We start from the raw sequence: 18,273 nt of genomic DNA, 5'->3' as shown, positions 1-18,273 counted from the left end.
GTACATGTATTCTAAAGGCTTATAATGTGTTTGTCTATGTGAGGGCAATGACAAGATGGCCACCGCTCCAAGATGGAACCCACAGAGTCAATGTATAATAACGTATACATAGTGCATTTGGCAATGGGACGTTATGCAAAGCGCTTGTAATTACCGCATTGACCAATCGCGGTTTGCTAAGACATGAATAAACAGGGGTAGGGCCCTGTCTTCTACGTGGTCCCAAATACCAAAGTACGACAGACCCTCCTTTTGCCCTTACATAGGCAATCACTATACTCATACTGATCTTAGTCCAGGTCTACAGACATGAAGTCATGGAGATGTTGCTGTAGCATCATCCTATTACTTAGCGACTCTCACGGGACACATGTAGTAGCACAAAGGCCACATATGGCAGGACAAAATAAGGAATACCTCTATCTAGGTGGCATAAGATCACACCCCCAACAATTAGTGATGTTTACTACTAACTAGTGTCGATGCAGAAGCTGTATAGAAGAATTGCTTACGAATTCTGATCTTTTAACCTGCTCATGTTCAGGAAAAGGGTGCAAAGAAACAGTAGTGGGAAAAAGACATAGGTTGAGAAGCGGGTGCAGAAGTCAATTGGGTAGAGAAAAACAATCCCACCCATAAATGACAACGTCATGTTTAAAACCCACTAGAAAACACATTATTAAGAATATTTAGACAACGGGAGAAAGTAGCGACCACTATTACAAATGAAACAATAATTTTTATGTTCAGGTGAAACAGTGGTGACCCTCATCAATGCTCTGAGGTGAAAAGGGGGCACCTTTCCACAGAAAATGGATTTTATTCTGCTTATACTAGACAATGCCAGCAAAACAAACAGTCTTCTAACACCCAGTCTATACAATCACACGGAAACCTCTTGTGAAACCACCTATGCCCAGAGTCCGTTCAAAAAGCCTCTCTGGCAGGCTTCTATTGTCCATCAAATCTTCTTCTGTTGTTTTCTTTTGCATGGGCCTCTTCATTCAAGCCTTTCATGAAAAAAAGAAAGTACTGCTCAGTTGGAGTGCCCTCCTGGCAAACACTCACAGCTCACGGTGTCAATGTTTCAAGGCAGTGCACCTGTGTCTTCCCTCTGCTGCAGATACTACAAATAATATGCTCCTCATTGGTCATGGGCACAGATCATCTTGTGCAGACCCGGGACCATTCTCAGTCTCCAACACTCATCATTCGGTGTCAGAGGACGCTCAGGCTGCTCTTTCATGGGCACTGAAATGTAGTGCCTTCTGTCAATCTTGGATCCGCCGGTGCACTGCACTTCCATTAAAGCAAAGGAAAAGAGGGGGTGTGTGTGGCCAAAAACTCAGGCCAAGAGGCTCAAGGGACTGCACACTGTCAGAGGTTACCAGCACATGACAGGCGCTCTTGTGTACTGAAATTCTGGTTCTGTGGCAAAACCAGCTCCTCCATCTTTTCTGATGTTGAACGCCTTATGACGAAGCAAGCGTGATGCTTTAACCAGTTCGTTGTATAACAAGGGGACTGTAAACAAGTGGCCTGAGGTCCGTCAAAGGAGTGGCCACACGCCATGGGACAATTTTGGTCCAGAATACACTGTCTTTCTTAGGAAGCAATACAAATAAAAAGGCAGTAGGCAAAACAGTGCCTCTAAGCTTTTCAATTGGGTTTCCGTGTGAGAGCCTCCATCATCTAAGGGTAGAAAACTACACGAAAATTCTATCTAAAATGGATGTCTTCACATATGGTGGCATTGTCTAATAGGGCAAACACATTTTTTTTTTCTGAATGATTACATATAAGTGTTTCTAAATTCCTTATCTAGGACATTTCAATAGAGAAATCACATGATACAGATTATCATAGGCATGTAGAAACCTTTCACATCAGGTGCACTAGGCAATACACAGGCTAATAGTCAGATATAAAAACAAAAGACAAGAACTAGAGGGTCCTGATATTTGCATGATTAGAAACTTCTGATCCCACCGAAAATTAAAGCAGCAGGAACAAAAGGGTAAAAGCTACATTAGAAATAGACATTGAAAATTCGTCATGTTCAAAAGGGTAAACGTAAGATATCTCCTATTGGTATGGAAAACTTGTCTTACTATAATATTGAGTCAGTTAGCCAGGTTATCGCTACCCTGACAGTCAGGCTGGAAAACATTGCAGCAGGCCTAAGGAAAATTCTTGGAAACCAGTCTGGTCATGAAAAAGGGAATTGTACATAATATGGGGGTTCTTGGTGCATCACTGCAGTCTGGAAGTATGTACCTGAACAATACACCTACAATAATAAATGGGCTGACTGGTGAAAGGAATACGGAAAAGGGAATTGAAACTAGGACACAACTAAAATCCCCAATCACTAAGCATAATGCGACATTGGGCAGGGAAGAAACAGAAGCAATAAAAAAATAAAAATCTATAGGAAGGACAAGAATTTAGTAGTCAGGCATGTGACATCACCAAGAGTACGGGTGATACACAAAAGGCCAAAGTCACATACATTTTAACTCTACCGCTGGCGACTGCACCATATACGGTAATCTTAGGTAATGTTCCAGTTCCTTCTGCAGGGAAAAATGAAAACCTAGTTTCCTTTTAAGAAGCAAAGGCCATATGCTACTTAGGAGACAGGACACCATTACCTCATGTAATATAGAAATTAGGCCACCTTGAGTCACAGATCTATAATTTCATCCTTAGGTCCAATCAAGGATACATAAATGTAGGGCTGCCTGTTCCTTTAAGGGAAGGGCAGTATAACGTGACAGGTGACACACTTTGATCCTGTAGATCTCTTTTAGTTTTCTGTAATACCATTATAGCCAATTTAGACATGCACTGGTAAAGTGCTGCCTCTCATGTTTACAGCATGAAAATATCATTAGCTGTGGAATTTAGTAACCAGAACAAGTTCAACCAACTGTTGCGTAGCGATGGGCATCGTCATGACCATCCCCATACAACGAAAACATGCAAAAAATAATAAAAACGCACAAAACATCAAAGCCATCAGATATACTTGCTGTATATCAAGCACAAAAAGCATAGACAAAACAATAGCATATGTAAAAAGCGGTGACACGCAACACCATGTCATGTACTTTATGCACTGTAAAACTGCAACCCAAAACCCAATATTTGGGCCTGTTTAATTTGTCAGGTTTAAAATACTTACCCTCCTTTTTGACAGTAGATCATCAGGCAATGGAAATCTGCTGTCAAATATAACTTTTCTGTTTCTCATCTAACATACAGGACCAGCAAGAACAATTCATGATAGAACCAAATACACAAAAATAAATTGCATTACTTAACTGTTACCCTCTTGTCAGTCCTTTCAACATCCAGCCACTCAAGTTTTACATTTCTAGAAATAAGAAATCGTTACACTGACACTCCATAGTAATTTGGCACCTACAATTCCCACTGTGAAAAAGAAGTCTTAATTGGCAATGCATTCTCACGTCGGCATGTAGCCTTAAAGAAATTTTAGAAAAAGGCTGCATCTTGTTTTTTTTGTCTAAGACTTAATGCGACACTTCGTTTTCTGTTAAATAAGAGCAACTATAGCAGGCATCATTCTATTTTCTTTTTTTTATAGCACCAATGTATCAGCAAAGCATTTAACATGATGTTTGGACTTTCAAAGAAAACCCCTTTTCCCGGTGGAATTAAGTTCTTTAGTTTTAGTGATGCTATGGAGAAACCAGAAACCCCACCTTTAGAGGCCCGTGTAGCAAGGTCATTCTGCATTCCACAGAGGCAAGGCCCTAATTTAAAAGGTCATAAAAGTCAACTCCATTGTTTACGGGAAAGATAGCATCTCAGCAGCAAGCCAGCCTCTGCAGGTCTCCCATCCCCCAGCTTCTAGCACTCTGAATTTGTCAAAGCCAGAAGGCCTTCCTAATCCCTCCTAACTTGCAATAATTCGCTCTATGTTGAAAAATAATTTCTCCTTTTTAGGCGCTAAAAAATTATCCCTATTCCCAGATTGTTAAACTACATGTACTGTGAAAAATTCACAAGACTTAATAACACACATACCAGTTTTTAGAGTAAATGCTTGTTGCAATCCTATGCAATGGTATACATTTCATCAACCTTAAATGAATAACCTTCTCAGTAGGCCCAGCTAAAGTTAGACTGAACTCCAGCAATTGGAACCGCTTTCTGCCCCAGTCCACTGGCACTGTGAATTGCATTTGCAATGAGTTTTGATATTTTCTTCATCATTTAGTCATTTGCCTTTATTCAAGCTCTGTTCGTCCCCTTTCATATTAGCATATGAAACTCAGTGCCTCCCGCCAGGTAATTACAATATTTTCACCCCTACTGCTAGAACCTGCAATCTCATCTTTCCTCTCCTACTTACTCAAACCGGTACCACATTCCTCTTCATTCCCTTCGTCAATACAACCTTCCTCACGCTACTCTTCATGTCTTTATTACTCCCCTTCATCATCTCTCTTCCCTCCACGGCATTGTATTTTCCCAATTGTTCTTCTCCTTCCTACGTATTACCCAGTTCCTATAACCGTAGTTGTACATTTCTCCACCCCTCTATCATTACTGACTTTATCACGTACCTGCTCACAAACATCCTCTTTTTCCTTCATCAAAAAACAATTCTCCATTTCTCTTTCTCTATGTGGGTGCTAACTCCATTAAGGCCGTTTTTTATTAACATCAAATAGTTGCGGGTTGCGACACCATATTTTATTTAATTTCCCCAAGTTTTTAACAAGGTCTTGTTTGTCATAGCGTGTTCAGTAGTATTGTGACAGACACAGCTAAAGTTAGAACCTTCAACCCTGATATTAAAACAAGCCTTTGTACTGGCACATTGACTCATTGAATCATAAGAAGGCACAACCTGTAAATATATATCAAAACCTAAACGTATGCATTTACTGAAGCCTGGGACACTTTAAACAGTACTCTGAATGAAAGAAAATGCAATTGAAACAGTCCTTTTTACCCAAATTCGACTTTGATATTTTAAGCATTAAAAAATTAATATCCTACAATTTTCTGGCGTAATATGCATTACCAGAATGTCTATTACATAACCCATGAGTCAGGCATTGGAAATAATAACTTATACTGTATAAAAATGAGCTTGTTTGCGCCTGCGCCAAGGGAAAATTGTACGCGCGAATGCTTGTCATTTTAGTGATGCAACACAACTTAAATCAAATTTTAATGCTAGGAGGTCATAGTATGAGTATTAAGCTTTATAAATATCAAAAAACGATTTTGAAAAGCACTTATTTTTTTAAAATAATTTTTCCCATGATTAATAATTTTCTTTTTTTAAAAATCCCAATTATTCGTTTTTGTGATAATTCCATGTATAAAAAACAAGCTGCATCCCTTGCCTATCATTTTGGACACATTTAACTCACAAGCCTAAGCGCATAAGCCCAATTTGAAACGCGCCACATTTTTGCGCCACTTTCATTTAAAAAGACGGTTCTGCCAAATTCCACCCGTGTTTAACTGGGAAAGTGCTGGCTGAAGGAGCATTCCTATCAAATATACTGCAGCTGAAAAGTTTGCCTGTGAACATTTAATACAATGCATCTAAGGAAAATGATGTAAATTTATTTACTTTTGCAAAAATAGATAATTTCGTTTTTGGGGCCTGATTTATATCTATCAAATGTGTTTCTAATTTTATCCTTTAAGCTTTTAACGGCAGTTTTGTATATAGGCACAATTGCTCATTCTATAAATTAAAGAGCAACACATAGCTATTTTAGCACATCACATTGTTCATTTCTGGATTTTTTTCCTAAGTTTCTACTCGATATTAACTAACCAGCAATTTATTTAACAGACTGAAAACATCAGAAGACCCACAAACACACATTGAGCTCATTTCAGACATAAACAGAAAAGGGTTAAACAGACAATACAGCGCGCTTTAGCCATTTTTCATAAATAGCGCCGTCGCAATTTACTTACGGAAGTTGCACTAATGATAAAAAAACCACAGACATTTAAACACACAGTTGACTTACAAATCAATACGCATGACAGAAAGAAAGAACAGCTCACAGACTATACTTGAAACAAACCATTTGCAAATACTGGTTGTAGGTCATATTTACAAGCAACGCTTTTCAATAGTGTTCCAAAAGGCTGCATAAACAGCCCCACAGACAGATGCATGTCCAAGAAGCAGCGAATGCGCTCAATTCACTAGCTCTGCCTAGCAGAACACCACACAAAATCGTTGTGCATATCCTCATTCATGAAACTGCGCAGAACTAAGGATCCTTTTGTATTATGTCATATTTTAATTCCCTGGGGATACAAAATCACCAAGGAAGAAATATGTTTTTAAATCTAACCTATTTAGATATTTCCTACACTATGGTACCTTTCAAAACAAAAAGCAACACATTTTTCCATGTGAGCTTACAAACAGGCATGCCAAAAATACTGCGGAAAACGCAAGTATTATAATCAAAACCAAATGGAGAAATATCTCCTCATTACCTGTCTACACAAATTGCAATTCGCATATCCAAACCTATACAAACCAAAAGCTGGCCAGCACAAATTTCGTAATTCCAAAGCTACATTTCCAAATTTGCTAAGATCAGGCATCTTATAGCTCACTAATCTAGCTTCAAACTTCAAGGGTTTATCTCTACCAATAAACTCGCAAATATGCGAGACCCTCGGTTTTGGTAATTGCAATGACCAAATCAGAAACCAAGAAACCAACCCCTCGGCTTTGGTAATTGCGATAACCAAATTAAAGACCCAAAGAACCAAATTGACTGGGAGCGACCCACTTATACTTAATTCTTATTCTTAATAATCAAAAGGTTATCCAAATTCTAATTGTCAAGTTCTACATGCCCAAACGTCTTTTATAATACTCACGCCAATTGGGTTCTTTTTCTCACCTTTTGAGTGACATCATGTGGAGGATCAAAATCAGGAAGAGCAGAAATATACCGGACTACATAATCAAAGAATCTCCAGAATCCCTGTGCACAGAGTACCTTCTTGGTAGAATCCCGTTCTGTCCTTCCAGTAGATTTCAGTCTCCTGACCAGATCACTCCCACAGAAAGTCACTTCTTTGATGAGGCCCTAGCTGGTGGGCGCCAACTGAAGTACTCCAATTTTTGAGACTCCAGAGGTGCTAGGGGTAGCACCCTATGACTTCGAGTACTTCCTGATGTGGTATTATAAAAGTCTGCATGTCTTGATAATATCACAAAGAACTTGGCAACAGAAGCTGAAATATGAAAAGACATCTTTATTAAACTCAAATGAGTGAGACTACGTCGCACAGAAGCCTTAGCAACTGAATGAGGCAGTCCGCAGAACGAAAACCAGTGTTCTCTTTTATAATGCATATTATGCTCTGGGCAACACCGCCCTTCTCTTGCAGTTGGTCATTCACATATTTTACTTCAAAGAACAAGCAAAGTCATGATTGCAATCTCACATTTCAGTTCAGCCAGCCCGCAATTATTTACCGAGCAAGGCTCAGATCCCACATCTGACCCCAATAAACATGAGCATCTCCTGTTTAGAGAAACAGGCCATAAAGCAGGAACAAGCAGGTGCGAAAGTGATTAGCCGGAGGCTTGTGTGCGATGAAAGGACTTTATGGTGTGTCAAGCCCTGATGCTAATCACAGGTGGCCGGAGGAAGGGGAGCTCGTGAGACCGGACTGACCTGGGGCAGCGGAGACCAGCTGCCCAGGTCATGGAGAAGTCAAGCAGAAAGTACATGTATTCTAAAGGCTTATAATTTGTTTGTCTATGTGAGGGCAATGACAAGATGGCCACCGCTCCAAGATGGAACCCACAGAGTCAATGTATAATAACGTATACATAGTGCATTTGGCAATGGGACGTTATGCAAAGCGCTTGTAAATACCGCATTGACCAATCGCGGTTTGCTAAGACATGAATAAACAGGGGTAGGGCCCTGTCTTCTACGTGGTCCCAAATACCAAAGTACGACATGGCGCTCCATCACATCGGACAGGTGGGTGCTGCAAATCGTCCGAAGGGGCTACTCCCTTCCCTTCGAGACGACCCCTCCAGCCATGCCACCGCAGTACCACCGTATGTCGGGGGGCCACTTGGATCTTCTGCGGGAGGAAGTTATGGCCCTCTTGGCCAAAGAGGCCGTCGAGCGCGTTCCTGGTCCAGAAGTAGGTCGTGGTTGCTATTCCCACTACTTTCTGGTTCCCAAGAAGGGCAAAGGGGGCCTACGCCCTATCTTGGACCTCAGGAACGTCAACGCCTTCTTCCGGAAGCAACGGTTCAAGATGCTGACTTTAGCTCAGGTTCTGGCTGCCCTAGACCCTGGAGACTGGATGGTAGCATTGGACTTGCAGGATGCTTATTTTCACATCCCCGTCCTGCCGGCCCACCGGCGTTACCTGCGGTTCACGGTGGGCCAAGAGCACTTTCAGTTCACCGTGCTCCCCTTCGGCCTCACCAGTGCCCCTCGGGTGTTCACGAAAGTGATGGCGGTGGTCGCAGCTCATCTGTGCAGATCAGGGGTTCCAGTCTTCCCCTATCTCGATGACTGGCTGTTGAAGGCGGGCTCGCCCCAGCAAGTCGTCTCCCACCTCCAGACTACGGCTGACCTCCTGCACTCGCTGGGGTTCTCCATCAATGTGCCGAAGTCGCACCTGAGTCCCTCCCAGAAGCTCCTCTTTATAGGGGCGGTTCTCGATTCGGCGCAGTTCCGGGCCTATCCTCCGGATTAGCAGTTCCGGGATATTCAGGCTCTGATTCCCATCTTTCGGCCTCTATCTTGGGTTTCGGTCAGGTAGGTGTTGCGGCTTCTGATGCTGATGGCCTCCTGCATCCTGTTGGTGCGGTACGCCAGGTGGCGAATGCGGGCTCTGCAGTGGGACCTGAAGTTTCAGTGGGCCCAACATCGAGGCAACCTGTCCGACCATGTCTTTGATCTCGGAGGGCACTGCAAAGCAGTTGCAGTGGTGGCTCACGGACCGCGATTGTGTCAGCGGCAGATGTTTTTCTCTACCCCAACCGGAGCACGTAGTAGTGACGGATGCGTCCCTCCTGGAATGGGGGGGCCATATTTGAGAGGCGGAGATCAGAGGACTCTGGTCTCCGGCAGAGACTCGGCTCCATATCAACCTCTTGGAGCTGAGGGCGATCCGACTTGCACTGAAAGCCTTCCTTCCCTCTGTCCGGGGTAGTGTCGTGCAGGTGTTCACAGACAACACCACCGCCATGTGGTATTGCAACAAACAGGGCGGGGTGGGGTCGTGGACCCTTTGTCAGGAGGCTCTGCGCCTCTGGACATGGCTGGAACGCCAGGGCATCATCCTGGTGGTTCAACATCTGGTGGGCTCTCTGAACGCCATAGCAGACGAACTCAGCCGCCGGTGCATGATGGATCACGAATGGCGTCTGAACTCAGACGTGGCGCAAGGTCTCTTTCTGCAGTGGGGAGAGCCTTGGTTAGATCTATTCGCCACCGAAGAGAACGCGCAATGTCAGCAGTTCTGCGCGTTGGAATTTCCAAGGCGGCACTCGCTCGGAGACGCTTTTCGTCGCGAGTGGAGTTGCGGTCTGTTGTACGCCTTTCCGCCTATACCACTTCTGCCCAGAGTGCTGAAGAAGATCAGGCGCGACCGGGCCCAAGTCATCTTGGTGGCTCCGGATTGGGCACGAAGGTACTGGTATCCCGAGCTTCTCAGTCTGTCAATCGATCCCCCGATACGACTGCCTCTTCAGGAGGACCTTCTGTCGCAGCAGCAGGGGACGGTCCTCCACCCGAACCTGTCCAGCCTCCACCTCCATGCGTGGAGATTGAGCGGCGGCAGTTGATGCCATTTGACTTGCCTCCTGAAGTCTGTGATGTCATTCTGGCAGCCAGGCGTCCCTCCACTAAGACGGTATACGCCTGCCGGTGGAACAAATTTGGGGCATGGTGCACAGCAAAGGCTGTGGATCCCCTTTCCGCCCCTCTTTCTGAGGTTCTTCTCTTCCTTCTCTCTTTGGCCCAGCAATCTCTGCTTTTTTACGGCTTCCTGATCAGCCTTCTTTTTTCAAGTCCCCTGTTGTTTCCCGTTTTCTCAAGGGCATTACTCACATGTTTCCTCCTGTCCCTTTCGTAATGCCCCAGTGGGACTTGAACCTTGTTTTGACTTTTCTGATGTGCGCTCCTTTTGAGCCTCTTCATAACTGTCCTATTCATCTTCTGACCTTGAAAACTGCTTTCCTGGTGGTTATCACCTCCGCTAGGCGCGTGAGTGAGCTTCAGGCCTTATCATCTAAGCCTCCTTTTCTTTCGGTTCATCCGGATAAGGTCGTCCTCCGGACACGTCCTTCCTTTCTACCTAAAGTTGTGACCCCCTTTCACATCGGGCAATCTGTCACATTGCCCACCTTCTTTCCGCCTCCGCATCCTTCAAAAGATGAAGAAAGGCTCCACCGTCTGGACCCAAAACGGGCGCTATCCTTTTATTTGGACCACACCAAACAGTTCCGGGTGGACGACCAACTTTTTGTTGGATACGTAGGAACTAAGAAGGGGAAAGCAGTACACAAGCGAACCATCTCTTGGTGGGTCATGTTGTGTATTAAAATTTGTTACTCCTTGGCGAAAAAGGACCCTCCTGTTGGGCTGCGAGCCCATTCCACCCGGGCCACAGCGGCTACTACTGCCCTGGGGTGGGGAGTTCCCTTGCAGGACATCTGTCAGGCGGCAACGTGGGCTTCGCTGCACACGTTCGCCAAGCACTATTGCCTGGACTGCCAAGTCCGGAGAGATGGCCACTTTGGCCGTTCTGTTCTCCTGGACTTTCTGGTGTGATCTTGGTTCGCAGACCCACCACCGGGGTTGGTATTGCTGGGGTATCTATTCTAAGGTGAGGAATCTTACTAACGTGTTTCTTTCAGATGAACAAGTTACTTTCCTTCGGTAACGATGTATCTGTAAGAAACATTAGTTAGTTAGATTCCTCACCGACACACCCAGCCTCCCCGTTCTGCGAACTGACATCTAGGGTTAATGCTATCCTTTTGAGGGTCCTAGATTTTTTGGCACCAGTGTCGGTCTCTTGAATGGCTCTGCGTTCCTGGCACGGAAGTCTATGTACAAGAACTGACGTCAGCGCGCGAGGGCGGCGTCTAAGTAATCCGACGACGTCATTCCGGTGCACGACGCCAACGACGGATGCGGAGCCGCAGACGACGCCTAGCGACGCGCAAGGGGTATTGCTACAAAAAACTTTCCGGATCCAGCCTGACGCCTGGGGATATTCTAAGGTGAGGAATCTAACTAACTAATGTTTCTTACAGATACATCGTTACCGAAGGTAAGTAACTTGTTCATTTTTCTGTTTGGCATTGAGAGAAATTTGTGCACATTTATTTGTCATATATGTTTTAAAGGCTTACAGTTAGCAATACGCAAATAATGTCAAGCGCATGTTTAATTTGTTAATTAGCTTTCTCAGTGACAATTGTTTGACAACTTATTTGTAGTTGTGCAGAATGGTATTGGCGCACGAAAACACAGGCCCTTATAAGGGTCTAAAGACTCATCACCAGAACCAATATTGTGAAATAAAGTAACTTTATCTGCACCATTCCGTTGATAAATATATATTTACACATATGGATATAAATCTGTTTTTGTTTGTTTTAAAGGAGAGACGAAAGTTTGGGCCTCTAGGCTGGAATATTCCATATGAATTCAACTCAGCTGATTTCACTTCCAGTGTTCAGTTTGTGCAGAATCATCTTGATGAAATTGATCCAAAGAAAGTGAGTGTTTTAATGTCTATTTGTCCACACTTGCCAACAGTTATATCGTACTCCCTCCATGTTTTGCTATGATCTCTGGGCAAACATGATATTTTTGCATAGCATCAAGTGTGTGTTAAATGCTAAATTTGCACATTAGACAGCCATCTGCCAGGAAGTGGCCTTATAGGAAGGATTTCTACATATTGCATGGTAAACCTCTACAGGGTCAGAGATATATGTCCGTATTGTTATGATAAGCTATGTATTTTTATTCCTTAGGTGCTATCCATGGTTTCCGATGCTACATAGTCAACTTCAACTGAATAATATTTTATTATACCTCTCCTCCTTAACCATTCAGCGCCTAGCACTCCTCCTCCCCAAGCGAACAGAACCACTCAAACCTCTTCCTCCCCCCTCCCCCCACTCTACCTCCACTCTCAACCTCCAAAAAATGACCTCACCATCTCCCTCCCTTGACCCCCCTATTGAGAACGACTACTCCCATCCCCAATTACCTACTTCTCATCCCCCACTTATCTCTCTCTCTCCCCCTAACCCCTTTAACCCTTACTCCTCGGACCCCTCCTTGAATAACGGTAGCCCCAAACTCCTGTCACCTACTTATCATTCCCTTTCCATGACCCGCCCTCCCCCTGTCCCCCAAACCTCCCTCCCCCTGACCCAACCACTCACTTACTCCACCGTCTTTTCCCCGCAATCACCTATCACAACTCCTCACCCCCCTACCACTACCAATCCCATACACTCTCTACTCCTCCCCTTCCCCTCTACCCACCCCCCTCAGGCTCTACCTACCCAACCCCCCAACCCCGTACCTCAACCCCCAATAAACACCCATCTTTCTCACACCCCCTCACCCCAACCCTCAATAATCACACATCCCCATCACACCAATATATTCGTTTCTCACTCGCTTCATGCCCTTCTATCCTCTCTGACCACATCACCTGCAGATTTCTGCCCCCTGTTTAACCTAACCCCTCCACTCTCACTTAACAGATCCGCCAGCCATCACTCCATACCTACTACCCTATCTCCCCCCTCACACAGTAGGCCTCCACTGCAACTAATCATGACCACTCCCTGTCCCCCGACCATTCTCCTCCCACCTCCCACGCCCCTTCATCACTCCCCTGTACCCAGACTACTCCAAGCCTACACAACACTCCACTTGTCCTACCTACTTTAACTTCCGAACCCCTCACTCCTCCCAGCCCCGTCACCGCTCACCCCACACCATCTACAGCATCTCCCCCCTCTCACATTAGTACACCCTCTGCAAATAACTCAGACCACGCACTCCCGATACCTCCCCTCTCCTCAATTGCCCAGATCCTACACAACATTGAATGTGACCTATCTAATTTAACTACGGAATTTGCCCAACTCAGAAAAGACTTCTTTGTCCACAGCTCCAGAACCCCCCCTCACCATAAAACCAACATCCTCCCTCCCTCAAACATCCCCAATAACAAACACAACCTTTGGATATCACTCCCTCTCCGATGCCGTAAGCATAGACCTCTCCGCGCCTCGAACCATCTCTCCCCGTCCGACCTCGCCGACCTATGTAACTCCTATTTTACTAATCTGCCAACCACCAACCCTCCACTCCCTTATGCCCCCATCCATGTTATCATAGGGACAAATAGAACCCCGTCCTCCCCCGCTTCCCCCAGACCACCACCTCAACTTTCGCTGATCCACTCTTGCCCACCCTCCATACCCAACCCCACACCGCTGAAATGCATGCTAGTTAACTGTCGCTCCGCGGTCCTACACGCCACGGAAATCTCGGAAACCATCCTGAGTGAATCCATTGATATTGCATTCCTCACTGAAACCTTCTCTCCCCCCCGGGATACTCTATTCTTAGAAAAGACAGACCTAACAGAGTTGGGGAGGGCTAGCCATTATCTTCAAAAGGAACTTCAGATTTCCCTTATCACTAACCCAGGCTACGCCTCATGTGAATACCTGGAAGCAGAACTATTAACTCAAAACTCCCGCCCAATTCGTCTACACAACATCTATCGCCCCCCCGGGACCACCACAGCCCTTCATTGAGGACTTATCGGATCTACTGGCGCAATCAGCATTATCCAACTCAAAAAATCTCTTTCTTGGGGATCTTAACCTCCATTGGAATGATACCAATGACCCCACCATCTCCCTCCTCACTACACTTCTTGAAATCAACAAACTCAAACAACTCTGCCAATCTCAAACTCACAGTAAAGGATCCATACTTGACGTCATTCTGTCCAACGATGATCTGACTTCCGTTACCAATATCATCCCCACTGACTGGTCCGACCATCACCTTATACTCTTCACCATTGCTACCTCAGCAATCCTGCACTGCACTGTTCATATATCATTTTTCGGTATATACCTGCACATCCTGCCCAAGCCAGTGACTTCGCTGTCTTCTTTCCTTCCCCCTTCCCAGGCTTTATCCAAGTGCTCTGGTTGACACCGATACCACACATAATACTCCTGGTTGGAGTGGTTTATAGTGGTGGGAAGGTTGGATATCCAGATGATGACACCTACCAATCACTGGTTATTGATGGAAATCCTCTGCAACCAACTAGCACTCTAAGGTTTTTCTCTCTCATGCTTTTCCATTGTATCTATCTTTCTGTTGACCTTGTTCAGCACTTAGACCGACAGACTCTTTTTTGTATTATTGACCTCAGCAATCCTCCCTGCCCCTAAAACTACCAGACCTAAGAAATTGACCAGAAACCTAAAAGGCATTCCCCCAGGAGTTCTACAATCGAAACTCCAAGCTCAACTTCTTCTCATTCCCCCCTCCCAAAATGTGAATGAGCTCACTGAACTATTTAACTATTTAACAACACTGTTACAGATATTCTTGACCAACTAGCCCCGCCTAAACTCAAAAACCAAAGAAACACCCCCTCAAACTCTTGGTTTAATGCTGAGATAAATAATGAGAGACGGGCACTCAGACTGTCGGAAAGAACCTGGAGACACCATCCCTCACCCTCCCATCTTGCACTTCTCAGACATGCCAGATCCACTTACAAAAAACACATCCTCAAGGAAAAAGCATCCTTCTTCCGCACTCAACTTGACTATGCCAAAAACAGACCCAGGGAACTCTTCAAAATCATCCGAAACCAAACTTCCCCCACACCTCCAAATATGACAGCCTCATCAGATAGATGTGAAGAAATTGCCTACTTCTTCTTGGAAAAAATTGCCAAAATTGACCAGTCCTTCCTTCCCACACAACTATCCTCCAACTCCCAATCCAATCCTGTCCTCACCTCCAATACCTACTCCACATCCCCCCTTCCAGACGACACACACTCTCCTCTGCCCTCTATCCTACCGCTCCCCAGCGAGCCTCCTCACCCGCCCATTTCCATACCCCCCACCACTCCACAGGCCTCTCACCTTCCACATCTCCAGTAACCAACTCCCCTAAATCTCAACTTAAGAACAATGCCTCCTTGCTCAACTTTCTCCCTGTCACTGAGCTTGAAGTCCTCAATATAATTGGCAATCTAAAACCGTCCTCCCACACAAAAGACCCAATACCCTCCAACCTTGTCCCTGCCCTTAAGCACATCATCACCATATTCTGGACCAAAATCATCAACACCTCTCTCTCCACGGGCTGTGTCCCCTCCTCCCTTCAGCTTGGTCAAATCTCGCCCATAATCAAAAACCCCAATGCTGACCCCAATGACCTAAATAATCACCGCCCCATCACTAACCTCCCCCTTCTCTCAAAGGTACTTGAAAAATGTGTCCTACTACAACTAGACAAACACATAGAACACTTCAACCTTCTCGACCCCTTTCAATCTGGCTTCAGAAAAGGCTGCAGCACCGAAACGGCAATGCTCAATGTCATAGATGACATTCATCAATCACTTGACAATGGCGAGACCTGCCTTCTTATCCTTCTTGATCTCTCCGCAGCATTCGATACAGTCAACCATTCAGCCCTACTTAATGTGCTTAGGAACCGTTTCTCCCTTAATGGCACCGCCTACAAATGGTTCATCTCTTATCTACAACACCGTACTCAGCAAATCAAAATTCAGAACTGTCTCTCTACCCCCACTCCTGTCTCCCTTGGAGTCCCCCAAGGATCTATTCTCTCTCCCTCCCTCGTTAACCTCTTTATGGAACCCCTCACCCTCATTCTTAACCAAACAGGCATAAATTACCACCTCTACGCCGATGACACCCAAATCTATTACAAGATTAAAACTCATGCTGACATCTTGCACCTGAACAACACCCTTACCAAGATCCAAACCTGGTTCTATTCCAATCATCTCAAACTCAACCCTAACAAAACTGAAATCATTCTCTTCTCCCCCAAAAATAACTCTCTACCCGTTCAGTCATGGATCCCTGACCTCAATGCACTCAACTGCTCACTCACCCTGTCCAACTCTGTCAAATCTCTAGGCATCACTATCGACAACACCCTAACCCTTAATGTTCACATCAAAAACTCTGCCAAAGGAGCTCTCTACACTCTCCGTCACCTCAAGAAAATTAAACCATTCATACCCACCGATGATTTCAAACTTGTAGTTCAGTCGCTTGTTCTGTCACGTATTGATTATGGTAATGCCATCCTTAATGGAATCCCCAAAGTACACCTAGCTCCAATCAAAGCTGTACTCAACCTTGCTGCCAGGCTCATCACGGACTGCAAACGCTTCGATCATATATCACCGGCTCTCAAATCTCTTAAATGGCTCCCTATCGAAGGCTGATCTGCCTACAAAACCGCCTGCATTAATCATAAAGTCCTCCACCAAAACACTCCGCATTACCTCTCAAAGAAACTCCACACTGTGGGCTCCACTCGACCTCTGAGAAGCACCAACACCCTACTCCTAATCCCACCTCTGCATAAAAAGAAAGCTACACAATCTCGCTCCTTCTCTGGTAATTTCCCTATTATCTGGAATGCCCTCCCAAAAAACCTGCGCTGTAATCCCTCCTATTCTAGTTTCAAAAAAGACCTCAAAACCCACCTCCTCAATTATTATTGGGGTTCCTAACCTCTGTCCTACTCCTGATTTCTTATCCATCACACGATCTTTGTTCAGTAATTTTATACCCTGTTCTCCTGTTTCACCATTTACCTAATTACTTAAATGTATAGCTCCTGCCCCTGTTTTATTTATCTGGTTTTGTATAATGCTCATGTTGTCTGTACTTTGTAAATTTTTGTTGCACTACCTTTCATATGCTTTTATACCCTATGTGCCTTATACTATCCTTATCTTGTAAAGCGCTCTGATACCTCTGGGTCTAGCCAGCGCTATATAAAACCTTCAAAATAAAAAATAAATAAATAAAACCTCTGGTTCTGTTTTATTTTAGCACAAGCCATTTTAATAATCTTAGGCACTGTTATGTGTTCCTCTGGATACTCTGTACTTGAGAGACTTATACCAGGCATTAGGGTATATATTTTTTTTAAGCACCTGACAAGGTACGATAATTATCAATAGGAATAACCTAACGATACTCTTTTAATGCTAATGGTCTTAAAAATAGGCGTAAGTCCTATGCAATTGAAAGCTGGCTAAGGGGGCACAATCCCTATTTTATATTTTTTCAAGAGACACATTTCCGGAGTATCTCAGATGCAAGTAAAATTCTTAAGAACTGGACAGGCTTCCATTGCTCATCTGTTTCAGGTAGTGCACAGAGGGGGTAATGGGCATTTTTTTAGGCAAGCACGTTCAATTTCAAGTTAATGCATCACACTCAGACCCGGGGGGGAAGATGGACGTTTGTCCATGGAAAACTAAATCAGTTAAACCTCATCCTCACCACAATTTACACACCTGTTATCGATGATCCACTCCCTTATCTTGTATCCCTGGACACATTATATGGGGAGGTGATTTTAACTTCTTTGATTCTACAAAGATAGAACGTAAATAAAATAAACCTCAGGTCTCCATCGCCCTGTCTCGCTGTAAAAACGATTTAGATATCGTAGACAACTGGCGCCTTCAAAAACCCAGACAAGCGGGAGTACTCTTGCTATTTGGCAAAATATGATTCAGCATCTAGAATAGATTTTTTTTGATCTCATACAATCTTCCTGTCAATAAGTATGATCATATTCTAAATGCTTTTTCTGACCATGCTCTAATTAAATTGGAAATCGCTGTTGGAAGCATGGACGGAAATGCACCGAGAAGATGGTATTTTATTAAACTCAATTTTTGAACATGAACTGTGGTGCACAGAAGTAGCCAAAGAGATTAGTGCCTTTTTTATATAAACAAAGACTCCGCCCCAATTAATGTAATCTGGGACGCATTTAAGGCCACATTAAGAGGCATAATTTCCTCGAGAGAAATCCCGCGAGAAAGGTCCAAAAAAGAACAGAGAATGATGATCGAAGCAAGACTTGCCCACACGAATCAGGAGCACACTATGAATAG

General features: G+C 44.4%; 1 protein-coding gene across 1 annotated transcript in view; it reads left to right on the top strand.

The window, feature by feature from the left end:
- DNAH8 (dynein axonemal heavy chain 8) overlaps positions 1 to 18,273 on the top strand; it is a 13,985,216-nt gene that overhangs the window by 12,818,034 nt on the left and 1,148,909 nt on the right. The window contains exon 86 of the mRNA XM_085610239.1: positions 11,684 to 11,800. Coding sequence (XP_085466365.1) covers positions 11,684 to 11,800 — 117 coding nt within the window. The remainder of the gene's footprint in view (positions 1 to 11,683; positions 11,801 to 18,273) is intronic.

This window comes from Triturus cristatus, chromosome 6 (genome assembly GCF_964204655.1).
Source record: "Triturus cristatus chromosome 6, aTriCri1.1, whole genome shotgun sequence".
Lineage (NCBI taxonomy): Eukaryota > Metazoa > Chordata > Amphibia > Caudata > Salamandridae > Triturus > Triturus cristatus.
This window is presented reverse-complemented; position numbering and strand designations above follow the sequence as displayed.